Source organism: Carcharhinus amblyrhynchos, chromosome 13 (genome assembly GCF_965287045.1).
Source record: "Carcharhinus amblyrhynchos chromosome 13, sCarAmb.v2.hapA, whole genome shotgun sequence".
NCBI classification, from domain to species: Eukaryota; Metazoa; Chordata; class Chondrichthyes; order Carcharhiniformes; family Carcharhinidae; genus Carcharhinus; species Carcharhinus amblyrhynchos.
The window spans coordinates 33750052-33772410 of record NC_137336.1 but is presented as its reverse complement, the minus strand read 5'-3'; the positions used below and the strand labels follow the sequence as shown (position 1 = coordinate 33772410).

Below are 22359 nucleotides of genomic sequence, written 5' to 3'. Positions count from 1 at the left end.
GAAGTAGGTGCAAGGACACAGCCAACAGACTTTTGAATGAACTCAAATTTGAGTGCATTGGTAATGACCACATTGACATTGCAGCCTTGACTCCAAACCTGAAAAGAAAATAGAAATCATTATTTATTATGCATCGACATCTTCCAATTTTCCATGCTTACCGTGGCATGATGCTTTCCGTGGTACATGAATTTTAAAGGTTGGTTCTCTTTGCTGAATCGATACCAACTGCTCCTATGGAATACAATTAAATCAGGTTATAACTTCACACAATTGTTTGCTGCTCCCATAGGATCAAACGTGGATTGTCAAAAAGATTCAAACTAAGCAGTTTTAAATCTGTTTTACCACGGGTAGTCTGGCCTTGGAAAATAGTTCTTACCTTCAGTTAACCTATATCTTGTCAATTCTGATGACACAAAATTTTGGTTGAACAATTCCTCTGGGGCGGTCCTCTGGGACCGCCCCAGAGGAATTACCCCGGAATATTAAGGGTGGGGTGACAGCTGGGGTAGAGAAGGCAAGGGAGGGAGATCAGAATACCTCGGAGGAAGGGAAGAGTGCAGGGTGTGAGATAGTGGTGGGGGATGGGAGAGTCAAAGGGATTGACAGGCGGTTCTGTGGGCAAAAGCGGGACTCCAGGATGGTAGTCTGCCTCCCTGGAGCAGGGGTACAGGATGTTTCAGAAAGGGTAGAGGGAATTTTGAAGGGTGGAGGGACCGAGTCTGATGTGATAGTGCACGTAGGAGAGAAGGATGTAGGAACAAAGTGCAGGGGGGACATACGTAGGCAGTTCAGGGAGTTGGGGGCTAGGCTGAAATGTAGGGCCTCCAGGGTGGCGTTCTCTGGGCTGCTGCCGGTGCCTGGGGCTAGCAGGGCTAGAAATAATGAGATACTCCGACTCAATGCGTGGTTGAAGGATTGGTGTAGGGCAGAGGGTTTTAGATTCGTAGACCATTGGGAAGTCTTTATGAAAGAGGGGCAAATATATAAGAGGGATGGGGTACAGTTAACTGGGAAGGGTGTGCATATCTTAGCTGGAAGGTTAGCTGGAGTGTTTCGGCAGGGTTTAAACTAATATGGAGGGGGGGTGGGGATGTGGACGGAATTGGGATTGGGGATAGGGTAAGCCTGGAGGGTAGGAAGAAGGATCGGATTGTTTCTGAGGGTCTTCGGTGCATGTGTTTCAATGCTAGGAGTGTGACTGGCAAAACAGATGAACTGAAGGCAATAATGTTCGAAAGGAAGTTGGAAGTGGTGGCGGTGACAGAGACTTGGTTAAAGGAAGGGCAGGACTGGCAGTTGAATGTTCCCGGGTATAAGTGCTTCAGGCGTGATAGGGGTGGGTCGCTGAGAGGTGGGGGAGTGGCGTTGTTAGTTAAGGATTGCATCATAGCAGTGCAGAGGGAGGGAGGTATAGAGGATATAGGAATCGAGTCGCTATGTGTGGAGTTGAGGAATAGGAAGGGAGATGTTACTATGTTGGGTGTGTACTACAGACCGCCCAACAGCCCGAGGGCTGTGGAAGAAGGGATAAGCAGGGACATTCTAGATAAGTGCAGGAAGAATAGGGTGGTGGTAGTGGGAGATTTTAATCTCCCCGGGGTAGACTGGAAGGTGCCGAGATCAGAGGGTGCTGACGGGGAGGAATTTGTACAGTGTGTAATGGAAGGATCCCTGGAGCAGTATGTGGATAGCCCGACCAGAGAGGGGGCTATACTGGACTTGGTTCTGGGGAATGAGCCTGGGCAGGTGGTTGACGTTGAAGTAGGAGAGCAGGTGGCTAACAGTGACCACAACTCTGTCTGGTTTAAGATATTAATGGATAAAGATGAAGCCTGTCCTAAGGGGAGGGTGTTAAACTGGGGGAGGGCTAGATACAACCGGATTAGACAGGATCTTAAAGATACGGACTGGGGTAAGCTGTTTGATGGCAGGTCGACGCTGGGTATGTGGGAGTCTCTCAAGGGAAAACTAAAATCTTTGCAGGAAAGGCACGTGCCGGTCAAGAGGAAGGATGGGAAGGGTAGGATTAGAGAGCCGTGGGTAACTAGGGATATTGAGGACCTGGTCAGGAGGAAGAGGGAGGCGTACATTAGATCTAGGCATTTGAGGACAGAGATAGCGTTAGAAGAATACAGAGAATGTAGGAGAGAACTTAAAAGGGGCATCAGAAAGGCAAAAAGGGGCCACGAAATGGCTTTGGCGGGTAGGATTAAAGAAAATCCTAAGGCATTTTACTCCTATGTTAGAAATAAAAGGATGGTTAGAGGGAAGATTGGTCCTCTCAGGGACAGAGGAGGGGAACTATGCTTGGAGCCTGGGGGAATGGGGGAGATCCTGAATGAATACTTTGCGTCGGTATTCACGCAGGAGAGGGGCCTGATGTCTGGTGCTGTGCTTGAGGAGTTTGAGGATCCGTTGAGGGATATAGTCATCACGAGGGAAGAGGTGTTGGGACTTTTAGACAGTATAAAGATGGATAAATCTCCGGGGCCTGATGGCATCTATCCCAGGCTGCTAAGGGAGGTGAGGGATGAAATTGCTGGGCCTCTGACGCAAATCTTTGTCTCTTCTTTGGACACAGGTGAGGTCCCAGAGGATTGGCGCATTGCAAATGTAGTACCGTTGTTTAAGAAGGGTCAGAGGGATAACCCAGGGAATTATAGGCCGGTGAGCTTGACTTCAGTTATAGGCAAGCTAATGGAGAGGATCCTCAAGGATAGGATGTATGAACATCTGGAGCGCTGCAATCTGATCAGGGATACGCAGCATGGCTTCGTTACAGGGAGGTCGTGCCTTACGAATCTAGTGGAATTTTTTGAAGAGGTGACAAAAACGGTTGACGAAGGACAAGCCGTTGGATGTCGTCTATATGGATTTCAGTAAGGCGTTTGACAAGGTCCCTCATGGTAGGCTGATAGAAAAGGTGAAGGCTCATGGGATACAAGGCCAGGTATGTAGATGGGTGGAGAACTGGCTTGGGAGGAGGAGACAGCGAGTAGTAGTGGAAGGCTCCTTTTCCAATTGGAGGCCTGTCACCAGTGGTGTGCCGCAGGGCTCGGTACTTGGACCTCTTCTATTTGTGGTATATATTAATGACTTGGAAGAGGGGGTAGGTGGTGTGATCAGCAAATTTGCTGATGACACTAAGATGGTTGGATTGGCGGGTACTGAGGAGCAGTGCCTGGCAATGCAACAGGACATAGACAGGCTGGTAGATTGGGCAGATAGATGGCAAATGGAATTTAATCCGGAGAAATGCGAGGTGATGCACTTTGGCCGGAATAATGTGGAGGGGAGTTATACGATAAAAGGTAGAACTATCCGGAGTATAGATACGCAGAGAGACCTGGGGGTGCAAGTGCACAAGTCCCTGAAGGTGTCGGTGCAGGTGCAGAATGTGATGAGGAAAGCGTATGGTATGTTAGCCTTCATAGGAAGAGGTATAGAATATAAGAGTAGGAGTCTGATGTTGCAGTTGTATAGAACGTTGGTTAGGCCTCACTTGGAGTACTGCGTCCAGTTCTGGTCGCCGTACTACCGGAAGGATGTAGAGATCCTGGAGAGAGTGCAGAGGAGATTTACCAGGATGTTGCCTGGTATGGAAGGGCTGTCTTACGAGGAAAGATTGAATGAACTTGGGCTGTTTTCCCTTGAGAGACGTCGGCTGAGGGGGGATCTAATAGAGGTTTATAAGATTATGAAGGGGATAGATAGAGTAAATGGTGGTAAGCTTTTTCCGCTATTAGAAATGGATAGAACGAGGGGTCACGGGCTTAGGGTGAGGGGGGCTAGGTATAAGACAAATATTAGAGGGCAGTTTTTCACGCAAAGGGTAGTGGGGGTGTGGAATGCACTGCCGAGTAAGGTGGTGGAAGCAGGCACGCTAGGGTTGTTTAAGAGTCACTTAGACAGCCATATGAGCGGGCTACATATAGGGGGATATAGTAGGCCCTACTAAACATTGTAGGCTTGGGAATACGTTTTGCCTCAGGGATGTTAGTCTTTGCCTGTTTAATAATGAATTTTTTTTGTCTCCACAGGCATTTAAGTCCAGCAAGGGGCATGCATGCGGCAGGTTGTAGTGGGCTGCTCTTGGACGTTGCTTCGGGAGTTGCCTATTGCTTCATGTCGTTAGTGTGCTTAAACTGGACCATCTCGAGGGCAACATGACAGCTCAGAGACTATCTCTGTTGCTGTGCGGACACATGGATTTGGGCCTGTGTCTGTGGGAGTTTGCACGTTCTCCCCGTGGTTGCGTGGATTTCCTCCGGGTGCTCCGGTTTCCTCCCACATCCCCCAAAGATGTGCTTTTAGGCTGATTGATTGGGTACTAAATTGTCCCTAAATTGGACCTCCCTGATCCTCGCACGTTAGGTGTAGACTAAAATCATGAATAGGTCACTGACAGTGGGACGGCGGCGCGGGCTCGTTGGGCCGAAGGGCCTGTTTCCCGTGCTGTGTTGTTCTTTGTTCTTTGTTCTTTGTTCTTTAATATTGCATCTTTCTATTTTCTGCAATTTTTAAAAATTCTGGTTAAGCTGGGAACTTTGTTTTACAAGGACGCAAAATGTTTTAGTGTTTTGCCATCTACAGCTTGTGCTGGTCCTGCAGTTCCCGAGGGAGTGGGTGAATGACATGCTGCCTGTGAGAGGTAATATTGCCCCCAGTGTTATCCATTTCCCCTTGGAGGCTATCGAGCCGAAGCCAGGCCTATCCCTATTGCTGCCGCTAAAATTGGAATTCAGCTGCATGGCACTGGGGAAGGAGGAATCTAACCTGCATTTCTTCAGTCCTTGATAAAATGTATTCGGTACTCCAAGATGTTCCCTCTATGAGCCCACAATATATTAAAAGACAACACTTCGGGTAACAAGCTTGATAATGGTATTTTACCAAATCATTTAACTTCACATGCTAACCTTTTACTATTGTAAATCCAACATTAGCTGTACAAATGAAATGGCAAATGTTCCCAGTGCGACTGCCACTTTCAGTGCTGTTCTATGCATGATACCATGTTAATACAAGCAGAGAGTTTGTCTTTTACTGTTGCTCTTCCTCCACTGCATTTAATGGTTGGCAAAGATATGTGTCTCCAAACAGTCCTCTCCCTGTCATAGCCATGGAGTTCAAATATCACTTCAGGCTGGGATTTGAATTTCCAGATCTATATTTGAGAGAGTGTTCTGTTGTTATCAGGCTGCCTAATAAATCATTTTGAAAGAATATACAGCCAATGAAATGTAAAATTCCAAACTTTGGGCAATTATTGCTTCAAAATATTTAATAAAAATAACCTTCATTACATGCAGCAGAGAGCTACTTTGAAAAATCTTTTTCACACCATGTTTTTGAACAGATTTTTTTTAGCTTGCGTCCATAATATTACAAAGCACAGAATATAATTTATTCCACCAGCATCACACATGTTGTAGGTCAGTGTTAGCCTTCAGAAAATGTAATCATAACTCCTGTGATAAGGACAGAATTGACCCCATAAACGCAATCTTTGTAACTCGATACCAACTAAATGCAATGGGATTTTTAGACTTGTTGAGCAAATGACAAGGTAGAAATCAAAACAAAAATTTTAGTTCATTTTAACAAAAAAATAATTGTCTTGAAAAATTCCAAACCCCACTAAAGAAGTGCACTATAGTTAAGAAAGCCCACTAAGGTCTCTACCTTCTCAGAAGACTAAAGAAATTTGGCATGTCAGCTCCGACTCTCACCAACTTTTACAAATGCACCATACATAGTATTCTTTGCAGTTGCATCACAGTTTGGTATGGGTCCTGTTCTGCCCAAGACTGCAAGAAACTACAAAAGCTTGTGAACGTAATCCACCACACACACCAGCCTCCCATTCATTGACTCTGTCTACACTTCCCTCTGCCTTGACAAAGCAGCCAGCATAATTAAGGACCCCACAAACCCCAGACATTCTCTCTTCCACCTTCTTCCTTTAGGAAAAAGATGCAAAAGTCTGAGGTCACGTACCAATCGACTCAAGAACAGCTTCTTCCCTGCTGCTGTCAGACTTTTGAATGGATCTACCTTGCATTAAGGTGATCTTTCTCTATATCCTAGCTATGACTGTAACACTACATTCTATACTCTCTCGTTTCCTTCTCTATGAACGATATGCTTTGTATGTAGAGCGCAAGAAACAATACTTTTCACTGTATACTAATACATGTGACAATAATAAATTAAATCAAATCAAGAGTAATTTTTATGATCTCATCAGTTGCTTGCTATTTTAAATTATAGGTGAAATGGCTTTACGTTAAATTGAATGACTTGTACCTCTGTTTTGTTTACATATTGCTGCATCCATCAAGTTAATTATCAATGGTATTTGTTTATATGTGAGACACAGATAACATTAACTTCTTGTAATGTTCCATGGACCATAAAATTCTCTTTGCTAAACTGGGACTAGTCAAACTCCAGAGTGTTGCATGTCATTTGTACGTTGCAACATATTAACTCGCACGTCTGTGAGAAATATCCAATGGATTTTTCTTTGGCTCGTTATTTATTACTCATAATACAACTATGGCAAAAGAATTGTGGGTCATACATGGTAATAATTTGATTGATAGCCTGTTAAAGTTTAGAAGCTTTCCATTGCTTGTTTGTGATCTTTGAGCTATATACTCCTTAGGGTTAGTTTCAGTGGCCATCTCTGTAGTTTGCCTTTGTGATTTATAAAAAAAAGCCTTCGCATCTAAAAACAGAGAATCCATGCCTCTGTACTTGAAATATATCAGGTACCATTGCATAATCCCCATATAGACATAAGACTGTATACTCTCTTAAACCACAGTTCAGGTAATACATACATACATTCCTACAGTGCAGAAAGAGGCCATTTGGCCCATAGATTCTGCATTGAGTACAACCCCACCCAGGCCCTATCCCCATAACCCATTACCCTAGCTAGTCCCCCTGACACTAAGGGGCCATTTAGCATGGCCAATCAATCTAACCCACCCCTCTTCGGACTGTGGGAGGAAACTGGAGCATCCGGAGGAAACCACGCAGTCACTGGGAGAATGTGCAAACTCCACACAGACAGTGGCCCAAGCCGGGAATCGAACCCGGGTCACTGGTGTTGTGAAGCAGCAGTGCTAACCACTGTGCCATCCCTAATAGTAGTCATGATGTGGGAATGCCGGCGTTGGACTGGTGTAAACACAGTAAAAAGTCTGACAACACCAGGTTTTAGTCCAACCGATTTATTTGATAATACTCACAAGCTTTCGAGGGGACTGCCTCTTCGTCAGGTGAATGGAGAGTTCTGGCCTCAGACAGAGCATATAAAGCACAGACAGTTTAGAGATTACTGATTAAAATGCGAATCCTTACACCTAACCTGCTGTTCAAGACCTGAAGTGGCTGACAATGTGAGTGGAAGGAGCACTGATCACAGGTTACAGAGATGTGTATTGTCTCCAGACAGTACAGTAAGTGAGGTTTTGCAAACCCAGGCAAGTCACGGGGGTTACAGATAGTGCGACATGAACCCAAGATCCCTGTTGAGACCGTCCTCATGTGTGCGGAACTTGGCTATCAGTCTCTGTTCAGCGACTCTGCGCTGTCGTGTGTCGTGAAGGCCGCCTTGGAGAATGCTTACCCGAAGGTCAGAGGCTGAATGCCCGTGACCACTGAAGTGTTCGCCAACAGGAAGGGAACAGTCTTGCCTGGTGATTGTCGAGCGATGTTCATTCATCCGTTGTCGTAGCGTCTGCATGGTCTCCCCAATGTACCATGCTTCGGGACATCCTTTCTTGCAACGTATCAGGTAGACAATGTTGGCCGAGTTGCAAGAGTATTTACCATGTACCTGGTGGATGGTATTCTCACGTGTGATGATGGTATCCATGTCGATGATCCGGCATGTCTTGCAGAGGTTGCTGTGGCAGGGTTGTGTGGAATTGTGGTCACTGTTCTCCTGAAGACTGGGTAGTTTGCTGCGAACAATGGTCTTTTTTTTTGTTAAAATGAACTAAAATTTTTGTTTTGATTTCTACCTTGTCATTTGCTCAACAAGTCTAAAATTCCCATTGCATTTAGTTGGTATCAAGTTACAAAGATTGCGTTTATGGGGTCAATTCTGTCCTTATCACAGGAGTTATGATTACATTTTCTGAAGGCTAACACTGACCTACAACATGTGTGATGCTGGTGGAATAAATTATATTCTGTGCTTTGTAATATTATGGACACAAGCTAAAAAAAACTGTTCAAAAACATGGTGTGAAAAAGATTTTTCAAAGTAGCTCTCTGCTGCATGTAATGAAGGTTATTTTTATGCCCTCATAAGAACAGGATATGGTGCTCGGCTCATAGAGCGACAGTTCCGATGCGCCACAGCGAAAAACCGCACCGATCTCCTCAGAAGGCAAACACGGGACACAGTGGACAGAGTACCCTTTGTCGTCCAGTACTTCCCCGGAGCGGAGAAGCTACGACATCTTCTCCGGAGTCTTCAACATATCATTGACGAAGACGAACATCTCGCCAGGGCTATCCCCACACCCCCACTTCTTGCCTTCAGACAACCACACAACCTCAAACAGACCATTGTTCGCAGCAAACTACCCAGCCTTCAGGAGAACAGTGACCACAATACCACACAACCCTGCCACAGCAACCTCTGCAAGACATGCCGGATCATCGACATGGATACCATCATCACACGTGAGAATACCATCCACCAGGTACATGGTAAATACTCTTGCAACTCGGCCAACATTGTCTACCTGATACGTTGCAAGAAAGGATGTCCTGAAGCATGGTACATTGGGGAGACCATGCAGACGCTACGACAACGGATGAATGAACATCGCTCGACAATCACCAGGCAAGACTGTTCCCTTCCTATTGGCGAACACTTCAGTGGTCACGGGCATTCAGCCTCTGACCTTCGGGTAAGCATTCTCCAAGGCGGCCTTCACGACACACGACAGCGCAGAGTCGCTGAACAGAGACTGATAGCCAAGTTCCGCACACATGAGGACGGTCTCAACAGGGATCTTGGGTTCATGTCGCACTATCTGTAGCCCCCGTGACTTGCCTGGGTTTGCAAAACCTCACTTACTGTACTGTCTGGAGACAATACACATCTCTGTAACCTGTGATCAGTACTCCTTCCACTCACATTGTCAGCCACTTCAGGTCTTGAACAGCAGGTTAGGTGTAAGGATTCGCATTTTAATCAGTAATCTCTAAACTGTCTGTGCTTTATATGCTCTGTCTGAGGCCAGAACTCTCCATTCACCTGACGAAGAGGCAGTCCCCTCGAAAGCTTGTGAGTATTATCAAATAAATCGGTTGGACTAAAATCTGGTGTTGTCAGACTTTTTACCATCCCTAATATCCAGCAAGCAAATGTATTAACCTTAGCCAAATAGATTAACAGTATTCCTCGCTGGTACATATTGGCAATAATTACAAACTTCACTCTCCCCTCAAAAATTGAAACAAAGAAAACAATTTCCCATCATAAATTCATCTTGAGACCCATGTTTCCTATGTACAGAGTGACTATCCTTTGTGTAATAGGGTGACCAGAATTGCATACAGTATTCAAAGTGTGGCCTTACCAATGTCTTGTACAACTTCAACAAGATGTCCCAACTCCTGTATTTAATATTCTGACCGATGAAACCAAGCATGCTGAATGCCTTCTTCACCTGTGACTCCACTTTCAAGGAGCTATGAACATGTACCCCTAGATCTCTTTGTTCTGTAACTCTCCCCAAAGCCCTACTGTTAACTGAGTAAGTCCTGCCCTGGTTCAATTTACCAAAATGCATTACCTCGCTTTTAGAACATAGGACAGAACAGCACAGTACAGGCCGTTCGGCCCTTGATGTCGTGCCAAGCTATGTCTGAACCCAAAATCAAGCTATCCCACTCCTTTTCATTCTGGTGTGCTCCCTATGCATTTGGCTAAATTAAACTCCATCTGCCATTCATCAGCCCACTGGCCCAATTGATCAAGATCCTGCTGCAATTGGAAATAACCTTCCCCACTGTCCACCATGCCACCAATCTCCGTCTCTTCTGCAAACTTACTAACCATGTCTCTATATTCTCATCCAAATCATTAATATAAATGACAAATAACAGTGGCCCAGTACTGATCCCTGAGGCATACTGCTGATCACAGGCCTCCAGTTTGAAAAACAACTCTCTACAACCACCCTCTGGCTTCTGTCAAGCAACAATCTATCATGTGGTACCTTGTCAAAGGCCTTGCTAAAGTCCATGTAGACAATATCAACTGCACTGCCCTCATCTACCTTCTTGGTTACCCGTTCAAAAAAGTAGAGTTGTAAAGTATGGCTACTTACACAGTTTAAATATGATCAAGCCATCTAGTTTCACAGCAAATACTTACCATAGAATAGAATTATAGAATCCCTACAGTACAGAAGGAGGCCATTTGGCCCATTGAATATGTCAAGCATAATCCCACCCAAGCCCTATTTCCATAATGCCACACATTTACCCTGCCAATCCCCCTGACACTAGGGTCAATTTAACATCGCTGATCAACCTAACGCGCACGTCTTCAGAGTGTGGGAGGACACTAGCACACCTGGAGAAAACCCACGCAGACACAGGGAGAACGTGCAAACTCCATATAGACAATGACCAAGCTGGGAATCGAACCCGGTCACTGGCGTTGTGAGGCAGCACAGCTAACCACTGTTTCACCCACAAATGCAGTGCCAATTAGCAGATAGCAAAGAAAACCAGCAGGTGGGCTCATATCAGTATAGTCTATGGATCTGGGTGTTGACATTTATTAGCCACAAAGGATTCATTCCTTCTGCCACGTCTAATTTCAGCTGTAAAGGTATCTTTGTGCAAAAAATGAAACCAATGATATGTACCTCATAAGCTTGTTAAACGCCCGGCCATAACTGAGAATTGTACATTTCACAATTGGAATATCAAATCTAGCAATATTGAAGCTGAAATAATTCATTTATCATTAAGACATCACAGTGGCACAGCATTGGCACTGCCGCCTCACAGCACCAGGGACCCAGATTCAATTCTCTATGTGGAGTTTACACATTCTCCCCATGTCTGCGTGGGTTCACTCCGGTGCTCCTGTTCTCTCCCACAGTCCAAATATCATGGATCATAGATTCCTACAGCACAGAAGGAGGCCATTCTGCCCGTCAAGTCTGCACCAACCACAATCCCATCCAGGTCCTAGCTGCCATAGCCCCATGCAGTAATCCTTGCCATTCTCCCTGAAACTAAGGGGCAAGTTAGCATGGCCAATCCACCTGACCCGCACATCTTTGGACTGTGGGAGGACAACGGAGCACCCAGAGCAAACCCACGCAGACATGGGGAGAATGTACAAACTCCACACAGACAGTGACCCAAGCCTGGAATCGAACCTGGGTAACTGTCACTATGAGGAAGCAGTGCTAACCATTGTGCTACCATGCCATTTAGATGGATTAGATATGCAAAATTGCCTTTAATGTCCCAAGGTGTGTAGGTTAGATGGTAAATGTGTGCGATTACAGGGATAGAAGGCCTGGATAGGATACTCTGTCAGAGATTTGGTACAGATTTGATGGGCCATGGGCCTCTTCTGCACTGTAGGGGCTCTATGATTCAATGATTATTTCTGATACCTTGAGTTCGTGACAATCCAGCCCTCTAGGCCCCTGTACTATATTTATGCTTCAATCAATCATATTAAATTTAGAACCTTTAGTAAGGTTAAACTTTCTGATCATAAAGTTGTATCCAGGGATTATGACTCCAAAGCATTTCTTGAAATCAAGATAAATTGTGCCGTAATCTGAAACTGGATTGTGCATGTTCTAGAAAGAAGTCCAAGGATATTTTTTAATAAATAAGAGAACAGCTTCTTCTTACACTTTCTTTTGATATTTGTCTCTTGGTTTGCCAAGGAGTGAAATAGATATTTATAACAGCTGTCATGGTACGCATCCTTCTGTTGGATGGGAACCAGGGAGAATATTGACTGACCACTAACTCTGATCTGTAGTGTGATTGAAGGAATGGCAAGAAGCTTATTACTCTGTGATGCAGCCTTCTGAAGCATTTTTTTCTTTTCGCTCTGCAGAAGGCAAGTTGGTTTGCTTTGAGGGCAACAAACAGATATCAAGAACATCAATAAAAAATTAACACCTCACTCATGTAATGCACAACTGCATGTTTTGTATAATGTTTAATGGACTGCTTCTCTATTTCAGCACAGCTATAATTATCAAATGTCGCCTGTGGGATTGCTCTTGGTAAGTCAAATGGTGTTCGCCGCCATAGCAACAGAGATGTTAGGTGACTGTACAAGGCAACATTCTGTTGCTAAGGTGCAATTATTTCACTGCCCCTGAGAGGTCAGAAAATCCTATTGTCAATATCCCTCAGTCAGTTTTGGATTAATTATCGGTGAGGGAATTTGCCTGTTGTCATGATTTTAAACTTTCACTTCAGAAGGTAATCCCAAACTGCTTGCTCCTCCGTTTTCTACTTATAATACTTTGGACTATAATGCCTGAAGTATGAGAAAACCATGTTGAACGGCTACATGCTGATCTCCTGTGGTGATCAGGATCCACAAAAAAGTGTGGGTTAGGTAGATTGGCCATGCTAAGTTGCCCCTTAGTATCAGGGGGACTAGCTGGGGTAAATGCATGGGGTAATGAAGATAGGGCCTGGGTGGGATTGTGGTCAGTGCAGATTTGATGGGCCGAATGGCCTCCTTGTATGATTCTATGATTAATTGAAGAATATGCTCACTTTCTTACCTATTGTTTTAGCTTTGTGTTACTGCTTCAGTCTCTTCTTCTGCTTTTGTCTTTCTTTTGTTCACTATAGCCGTCTCATTAACTCCCCATATTACTACTCATTTTGTTCTCTTCCCTTTGTCTCTCTGCAATTTTCTTTTTTCTTTCCCTTTTTAGGTTGGAGTGGGTTGGCTTTAAAAGGGAGGAAGGAGTCACCAACAGCTGCAAGCCTTTTAAGGGGAAGGTATTTAGGGCAACTGCAACTCTCAGAGAGAGCAGTTCCCCTGCTCTCTCCCCCTCATTATCCTGTGCTTTACCCACCTCCTCACTCTAACTGTGTCCACAATCCTCTGCTTCTTAACACATCTCACTCCCTTTGTTTCTCCCTTATGACTGCTACTTCCACCCTGCCCTCTCTCTTGCTTCATTCATTATGCCATTAATCCTCCATTCTCTCCCCCATTCAACACACTTTCCTCAAGAGCAGATAGTGCAAAGTCACAAACACTCAGTGGCTCCTCTCCTATCCCCTCTTCCCATTTGTTTCTAGCAAATAAGCTATGTTTACTTTCTAAGCAAAAGCATCAAATTAAAATGAGTAAAAGGATATTTTTTGTTTGGTAGCCTATTTGTCTTTTATTCCTTCAGTTAACCCTTTTTTTTTCAACCGCTCTCTTTCTCTCTCTCCACCTCTCCCACTTCCTCTCTTTCTCCTAGGTGCTAAAAATTAAAATATGCTGTTTTACAAGTCTAAGCAAATAACATTGGCCAAAGCTGACTCTCAACAAAATATAGTATTAAGCAAGAATTATTGGAGCTTGTATAAAAGATAAAAGTTGTAGAGAACTTTAATCTTCATGAAGACTGAGCCAATCAAATTGTCAAAGATGGTTTGAAAAACAAGTTTGTAGAGTACTTTAATCATAGTTTCCCAAGAATTATGTTGTGGAACCAACTAGGGATAAAGCCATTTTAGATATAGTATTATGCAATAGGCAGGGTTAATTAATAAAGTCATGGTAAATGATCCATTGGGAAATAGTGATCATAATATAATTGAATTCTACATTATGTTTGAAAGTGATGTACTCTAATCACAGACAAGAATCTTAAAGTTAAATAAAGCTAATTATTTGGTATGAGGGGAGAGCTGGCTGAAGTTGATTGTGTAAATAGACTGAAAGGTATGGCGGTAAATAAACAGTGGGAAACGTTTAAAGAAATAATTCAAAGTGTTCAACAAAAATACATTGGAATCCAAAAACTTGGTGAGAAAGATCCACCTGTGGTTTACAAAGGAAGTTAAGATACTTTGAGATTAAAAGATGAGGCTTATAATGTCATAAAGAAAAGTAGTAAGTCTGAGGAAGGGAGTGTTCTGAAAACCAGCAAAGAGCCACCAAAAAGTTGATTTAAAGGAGAAAAAAGTAAAATGTGAGGTAAACTAGCTAGGAATATCAAAGCAGATTATTCTTCCACTTTGATTGTGTTAGTATCACAGAGTAACATTTCCACCAATGTTTACAAATATGGTGAACACTAGCTGATTGAGCCATGACCTGCTGATACGATAGTTATGACAGTGAAAAATTTATAGATGGAGATGGTCTAAAGATGAATATGGAGGATTTCAATGATGGGTCTGTGAGTATTTTCTTTGGTAACTTGTTCCACTGTGCAGTCGATCTGAAAAAGAAAGATTGTTGATACACTGTCTTGGAATCAGTTGGTCTTTGTAATTTGTTTGGTGGCTGCCTCATGTTTTGTCATTGCCAGAGGGCACCAGGCACTTGGTTCAGCAATTCCCACCCATTCAGTCCAGATTTTACCCAACATGACCCAGTCTACTTTTCTCCTCCTTGACTGTAGTCATTCCATAGGTGGGATTCTTTGGCCTCCCCACTGTCTGTTCCTTGGTGGTGGGAGGTGGCACACTGTTCAATGGTGGCGGGATTCTCTGGTCCCAGTGCTGTCAATGGAATTTTCCAATGAAGCCACCCTGTGCCCCCGGGAAACCCACAGGCAGCTGTGCACTGTTGGCGGGACCAGAGAACCCCACTGGCAAGAATGGAGAATGCTGGCCCACAGCTTTGCTCAAAGAGCGACAACTGGATTATTTCCCATCTTTAGATAGCTTTTTTCTTGTTTATAAGTCTCTAGCCGTATAAATATCGCATAAATACCTTGCATAATCCAGGATTGATGAGAAAGTGTTTGAAAAGTCACAACTCTGATACTTTTCCTGCAACACCAAAGACGCCTCCTCAGAAATCTAAACAACCAGTTTGCTTTTAATATATGATATCTGCTGAATGCGGAATTTGCCTTGAGGGTTATTTTAAGCTGAACTCTGAGGTATTATTATTGGAGAATTTGATGATAGAATTTAAAGTTATTCCGTTGGTGGATCCTTCCTGTGATGCACATGATGAAGATTTTGTAGATGTTGAATGCTATCTCATACAGTCATCATGGAGTCGATGAATCTTCTGGAGTTAACATTGAGTCTGTCTAATTGCCATCTGTGATGCATAGCACTGTCTCTGTGTAAGTGCTAGAAATGTGGAAATGCCCAGCTCATATTTCTTCCTGAGTACATTCTTGCTGTTACACCACTCTCTAGAGGAAATTGCTGCAGTAATGTACAATCAGCAAGTTTCGAGGCTACAGCAGGAAAAAGTTCACCTGCAACTGTACAACTAACTTGGCTCAGGAACAGCAAACCACTGGCACAGCAACATTTCTAACTCCGTGCCCTTTCTTCCATTTCTAAATAGCCAGATTTGTGAAGTTGCGCATTGGTTCAGAAGTTTATGTCAGTCCTGCGAGTTATGTTAGGATTTGTTGGCCTGATGGAATAGTTCAGGACTTACTGCAAGATGTAACATAAGAACATAAAAAATAAGAACAGGAGTAGACCATTTGGCCCCTTGAGCCTGCGCCACCATTCAGTAAGATCATGGCTGATCTGATTATAGCCAAACTCAATTCCCCAGGAGATCAAAAAATCTGTCTAACTCAGCCTTCAAAATATTCAATGGCCACTGCTCTCTCGTGGATTCATTGAATCATCGAATCCCTTCAGTGCAGAAGAGGCCATTCAGCCCATCGAGTCTGCACCGATTGCAGATACTCTGATGTCATATCTCCCAGGCCCCTTCCCCCAGCCTATTCCCTTAATCCATTTAACCTACACATCTTAGGACACTAAGTGGCAATTCACTGTAGCCAATTCACCTAACCTGCACATCTTTGGACTGTAGGAGGAAACCAGAGCACTCCAAGGAAACCCTGATAGGCAGGAGGAGAATGGGAAAAGGCTGGAATTGAGCCCGGGTCCCTGGAGATGTGAGGCAGCAGTGCTAACCACTGTACCACCATGCTGCAATAAAATGATGGTACATGGCTGTCAGCCCTGAGGCTGGCATTTAGTCCCAGATGTTTTGAAGTTAATTTTAAATTCCACCAGCTGTTATGGTGGGATTTGAACCCATTAACCTGGGTCTCTGGATTGCTAGCCGCTGTCAAGGTATTTCAGCAGATTGTATAAATGTGCCCCAGCGCTGATCCCTGTGGCACTCCACCAGTTACAGTTTGCTAACCTGAAAATGACCCCTTTATCCCAACCCTTTGTTTCCTGTTAGTTAACCACCAATCTTCTATCTGTATGACACCCATCACCATGATCTCTTTTTAACTTTTAACTTTATTTATTAGTGTCACAAAAGGCTTACATTAACATTGCAATGAAGTTACTGTGAAAATCCCCTAGTCACCACACCCGGACGCCAGTTCGGATACACTGAAGGAGAAAGTAGCACGGCCAATGCACCCAACCAGCATGTCTTTCAGACTGCAGGAGGAAACTGGAGCACCCGGAGGAAACCCATACAGCTACTTCTTTTCAGATACTCGGATTTAATACATCAAGTCCAGGGGATTTGTAAGCCTTTAGCCCCATTAGTTTTCCCAGTACTTTTTCCTCTCATATTAGTTTATTCTTTAAAGTTTCACTCTCTCTTTTGGCCCTTTGTTTTCTACCATTCTTGCATTACTTTCTGAGTCTTCAATCAGGATGACAGATGCAAATTACTTCAAAGTTTCTGCTATTTTCTTGTTTCCCATTATTAATTCCCCAGCCTCAACCCCTAAGGCACCAATGTTCACTTTAGCTACTCTTCTCCTTTTTATTAACATATTCAATGATTGAGCTTCCATAGCTTGCTGGGATAGAGAATTCCAAAGTTTTACAGCCCTCTATATAAAGACATTTCTTCTCATTTCAGTCCTAAGTAACATTCCCTTTATTTGGAAATTGTGCCCCCTGGTTTCAGACTCTCCAAATAAGGGAAACAACTTACAAACGTTTATCCTGTCTACTCCTTTAAGTATTTTGTAGGTTTCAATAAGATCACCTCTCATTCTTTGAATCTCTAGAGAATATAGACCCAGTTTTCCCAATCTCTCTTCATTATACAGCGATGCCATCTCTGGAACAAGTCCGATGAACATTTGTTGCACTCCCTCTATGGCAATACCATTCTTTATGAGGTAAGGGAACCAAAACTGAACACAGTACTCCAAGTGAGGATTAACCAAGTTCATATAGAATTGAGGGTAACCTCATTACTCCTGGACTCAAATCCTTTTCAGATAAAAGTTAACATTTCATTAGCCTTCCTCATAATTTGCTGCATCTACATATTAGTCTTCTGTGATGTATGGGCAAGGATACCCAGGTTTCTTTGTACAACTACACTTTTCAATTTCTTATCATTTAGGAAATACTCTACACATCTATTCCTTCTACCAAAATGGATTACCTCACATTTTTCTGCATGATGTTCTATCTGCCACGTTCTTGCCCACTCACTAAGTCTGCCCAAATTCCCCTGTAGCTGCTTTACATCTTCCTCACAACACACATTCAGGCCTAACTATATCTCACCTGCGAACTTTGAAATATTACACCTGGTCCCCACATCCAAATCATTGATATATATTGTGGGGCCCAAGTACTGATCATTGTGGTACCCCACTAGTTACAGCCTGCCAATGTGAGAATGACCCATGTACTCTGTTTTCTTCCTGTTAGCCAATTCTTAATCCATGAGAGTATGTTGCCTCCTATCCTGTGTACTTTGATTTTACTGATTAACCTTCTGTGGGGGATTTTATCATTAGCCTTCTAAAGGTCCAAATATACTATGTTTATTGACTCTGATTTGATTTTATCAATTTTGTTGGTAATATCTTCAAAATAACTCCAATAAGTTCATCAACCATGATTTCTTTGTACAACTACACTTTCCAATTTCTTATCATTTAGGAAATACTCTACACACCTATTCCTTCTACCAAAATTCATCAATCCATGCTGACTATGCCCAATCAGATCATGATTATCCAAGTGTACATTTATCACACCCTTAATAATAGATTCCAGCATTTTCTCTATCACTGACATAAGGCCAACAGGTCTATAGTTCCCTGTTTCTCTCTATCTCCCTTTTTAAATAGTGGGGTGACATTAGTTCCCTTCCAATCTTCAGGAACCACTTCAAAAGCTATAGAATTTCAGAAGATGGTCACCAATTCATCCATTATCTCCGTAATAACCTCTTTTAAAACTCTGAGAAACAATCAGGTCCCAGGGACTTAACAACTTATGGTCAAAAAGATCAAATGAAACATAACAATTACAGAGTGTTGATGATCTAACTTCAACTCTCGAAAGAGATGAAACAACTCACATGGTAATACTGGATTTCTCAGAAGCTTTTGACAAGGATCCTCACGAAATGCTCTTAAGAACATAAGAAATAGGAGCAGGAGTAGGCCATCTAGCCCTTCGAGCCTGCCCCGCCATTCAATAAGATCATGGCTGATCTGAAGTGGCTCAGTTCTACTTTCCTGCTTTCTCCCCGTAACCCTTAATTCCCTTGTCTGTCAAAAACCTATCTACCCGTGACTTAAATATATTTAGCAAGGTAGCCTCCACCACTTCAACGGGCAGAGAATTCCAGAGATTCACCACCCTTTGAGTGAAGAAGTTCCTCCTCAACTCCATTCTAAACTGCACCCCCCCCGCTTATCTTGAGGCTGTGCCCTCTAGTCCTGCTGTCCTTTCTGAGCAGGAAGAATCTCTGTACCTCTATCCTATCCATCCCTTTCATTATCTTATACGTCTCTATAAGATCCCCCCTCATCCTTCTAAACTCCAGCGAGTACAGACCCAGTCTATTTAATCTCTCTTCATAGTCTAACCTCCTCATCTCTGGTATCAGCCTAGTGAACCTCCTCTGCACTCCCTCCAAGGCCAAAATATCCTTGTGCAAGTGCGGCGACCAAAACTGCACACAATACTCCAGCTGTGGCCTCACCAGTACCCTGTACAGTTGCAGCAAGACCTCCCTGCTTTTATATTCTATCCCCCTCGCTATAAAGGCCAGCATCCTATTCACCTTCTTGATCACCTGCTGCACCTGCAGATTGGGTTTTTGCGACTCGTGCACAAGGACCCCAAGGTCCCTCTGCACTGTAGCATGCTGCAGCTTTTCGCCCTTTAAATAGTAATCCCTCCTACTATTATTTCTGAAAATCTCTTGCTCAAAGGTCACCACTATGGAACTAGGGGACAATTGTGAAATGGCTTTAGCACTTCTGAACCAACAGAAGAAAGACTGATGTGTGTTGGGAAATCATCCTTGCCAGAATTCCTCAGGGAACTATGTTAGAGTTCATACGTTTCCTGATATATAACAGTGACATTTCCAACAAGTTAAAAAACAGGGTGTAACTATTTGCAGATGACTTTGTGGCATCAGGGAAAACTCAACATCCAATCAATTCATTGCAAGATGATCTTCTGGAATTGTAAACAAGTCCTTGTGACCCTTCTACAGAACTGTTCTGTAGAAGAGTCATATTGGACTTGAGACATTAACTCCATTAATGTTTGTCTCTACACAGATGCTGCCAGACCTGCTGAGTTTATCCAGAACTTTCTGTTATTATTATATATTATGTGAATTTGGGTATCACTTTTGTCACCAGCTCTTAAGCTTCGGTGTCCATCACCCAATGTGGGAATCAAATCTCAACATGATATTGCAACTTCAGGTTTATTGAAGAATTCACATCTCTTTAACCTGTCACTATCCCTCTCTTCACTTGCATTCTCTGTACTTGTAAAGACTTGATTATCTGTTATGACTTGCATTCCAACCATTATCTTGCAATTGAGTCTGTGTCTATATATGCCATGTTTGAGAACCCAACTCTCCACTAATCTGATGAAGGAGCAGTGCTCCGAATGCTTGTGCTACCAAATAAACCAGTTGGACTTTAACCTGATGTCGTGAGACTTCTTGTTGTGCCCACCCCAGTCCAACACTGGCATCTCCACATTGAAGAATTATATAACAGAAATACTGAGCTGGCTTTGCACTTTGACTGGCTGGAGACAATTCACATCTCTTTAACCTGTGTGTTTAACCCTCTCTCCACTCGTTATTGTCTGCACCTGTAAAGACTTGATTATCTGTTAGGACTTGCATTTCAACCATAACTGTCCCGGCTTGAGACCATTCACACCCCTTTAACCTATGCTTAACCCTCTCTCCAGTTGTATTATTTGCACCTGTGAAGACTTGATTACCTGTTAAAACTCGCATTTCAGCCACCTTACTGTTTGTATTTTGGCTGTTTGCTTGGAATTTCAGTAGTTCTCCCTGGTGGTCTGTAGTTAAGGTCTCCTGATTTATAGAACAAAATGGTTGATAATATAATAATGACATGAAATGTGCTTTTGGATTGAGTGTGAAGAAATTGTCAACCTGTGGATTATAATTCCATTAACTAATTTGGAACACAATTGTTTGCCAAATCTCATCCTAATTACACTAAAGATGTAGACTTCTTAGAATCCGTATTTTAGGGTCAGATTCCACATGTATATTGACAACTCCCAACTCTATTTGATCCCTACACTGCCTTGTAACTGTCACACGGCTTGTCCAACTTCCAGTGCTGAAATATTAGAAAGACCTAAGCCATTCTCTTCATTCCTCACCACAAACTTCATTCCCTAACTGGCAATTCCCTTCATCTCCCTGCAATTACTGTCTGGGGATAAGCCAGCTTGTTTGCAATCATGACTATGCGACCCTGAACTCTAACTCTGGCCCATATCCTCTCGATCACCAAGACTAACAACTCTGTAGTATTACCTTCAATCATCCCAACATCTCGACTTCTGAAAACCTTATCTATGTTCTTATTAACACCAGATTTGACTGTTTTAATGCTTCTCTGACTAACCTTTCGTTTGCCACCCTCCAGAAACTTGCGGTCCCTCGTGCATATCACATTTAGTTCATCCATCAAATAACATTGGCTCTTGGTTTATCAATGCCTCCACCACCCCTCCAACCCAGCAGGATCTCCGCATTCCTCCAATTGTGCCCACTTGTGCATCCATGATTTTCTTCATCCCACCGTTAGTGGCCCTGCCATCAGCAGTTTAGACCCTAAGGTCTGGAATTCCCACCTTAAACATCTCCTTTCGAAGATGCTCTTACCACTCTGGCAAATCTTTTGGTCACATACCCTAATATTTTCTTTTGCGAATTCTGTGTCCTATTATGCCTTATAGTAAGTCTGTGAAGAGTCTTGGAACATTCTAGTATGTTAACAATGAGATATAAATTTAAATTGAAGTCGCTGCAGTGTTCAGTATAATAGAAACCTCCATGTAATATTATTTTTGCAATCTTGCGGTTACACTTTTGAAAATTGAGCGCCTTATTTTGAAATTTTTTTAACTCAGCTTTTCACTTCAGAATCTCTAACTGCTAACATTTTCAGGCTTTGAATAACATGATTTAATAAGGAATTTGAATTCACATGTGAACTAATTTTTACTGATACATTTGACAACCAAATCTTGATTCACAACTGTATTGTTTAATCAGTTAGTGAAGTAATTACACAGTCCCCAAATTAAAGAATTCATAGATATCCTAACATAATCCCACTTTTTAATAAATATTGCATATTATTTTTTCTTACCAGTAAGTAGTAAACAAGAGTATTGTAGAAACTGTTGTCAAGTTGTGTTCTCTGCTGTTCTGTTAGAAGCTTGTTTTCACAATGCCTAGTATATTACCAACATTCAATATTTGGCCAAATTCAAAGCAGCAGTTTGATGGGAGGAGAGAAAGTTACAGTCCACAAGATAGCATTAACTTCACAAACCTACAGATTGATCCTTCAGTCGGTGCCCGTCATGTATGTTGCTAAAGAATAAAACTAGGAAGTGATCTCAGGCTCATCTCAGGTTTCTTGGTTGTGGGCCAGCAGTGCCTTACTCACTTAGTCAAGAAATACTAAAAATAAGGGAAGCATTAAAACTGAGCCTCCAGGCCACCTGCGCAATGACACATTGGGTTATCCTTTACTTAATCCACAATATATATGAAACGATAAATAGCCAACTTGGAACTTTTAGTCAAGGTTCAATAATGCAAAGAAAATGTAGAAATGACTCATG

The 22359-nt window shown here is 42.8% G+C and overlaps 1 protein-coding gene across 2 annotated transcripts in view; it reads right to left on the bottom strand.

The window, feature by feature from the left end:
- LOC145351825 (myotilin-like) overlaps positions 1 to 22111 on the bottom strand; it is a 117134-nt gene extending 95023 nt beyond the window's left edge. Inside the window, exons 1-2 of one of the 2 annotated variants that reach the window (XM_080201500.1) lie at positions 21879 to 22111; positions 162 to 234 (exon numbers count right to left, since the gene is read on the bottom strand). In XM_080201500.1, coding sequence (XP_080057626.1) covers positions 162 to 188 — 27 coding nt within the window. In that variant the 5' untranslated portion in view covers positions 189 to 234; positions 21879 to 22111. Of the gene's footprint in view, positions 1 to 161; positions 235 to 12827; positions 12866 to 21878 lie in introns of those variants that run through there. The other variant, XM_080201501.1, reaches the window with a different exon arrangement.
- Between the last annotated feature and the right edge of the window lie 248 nt (positions 22112 to 22359).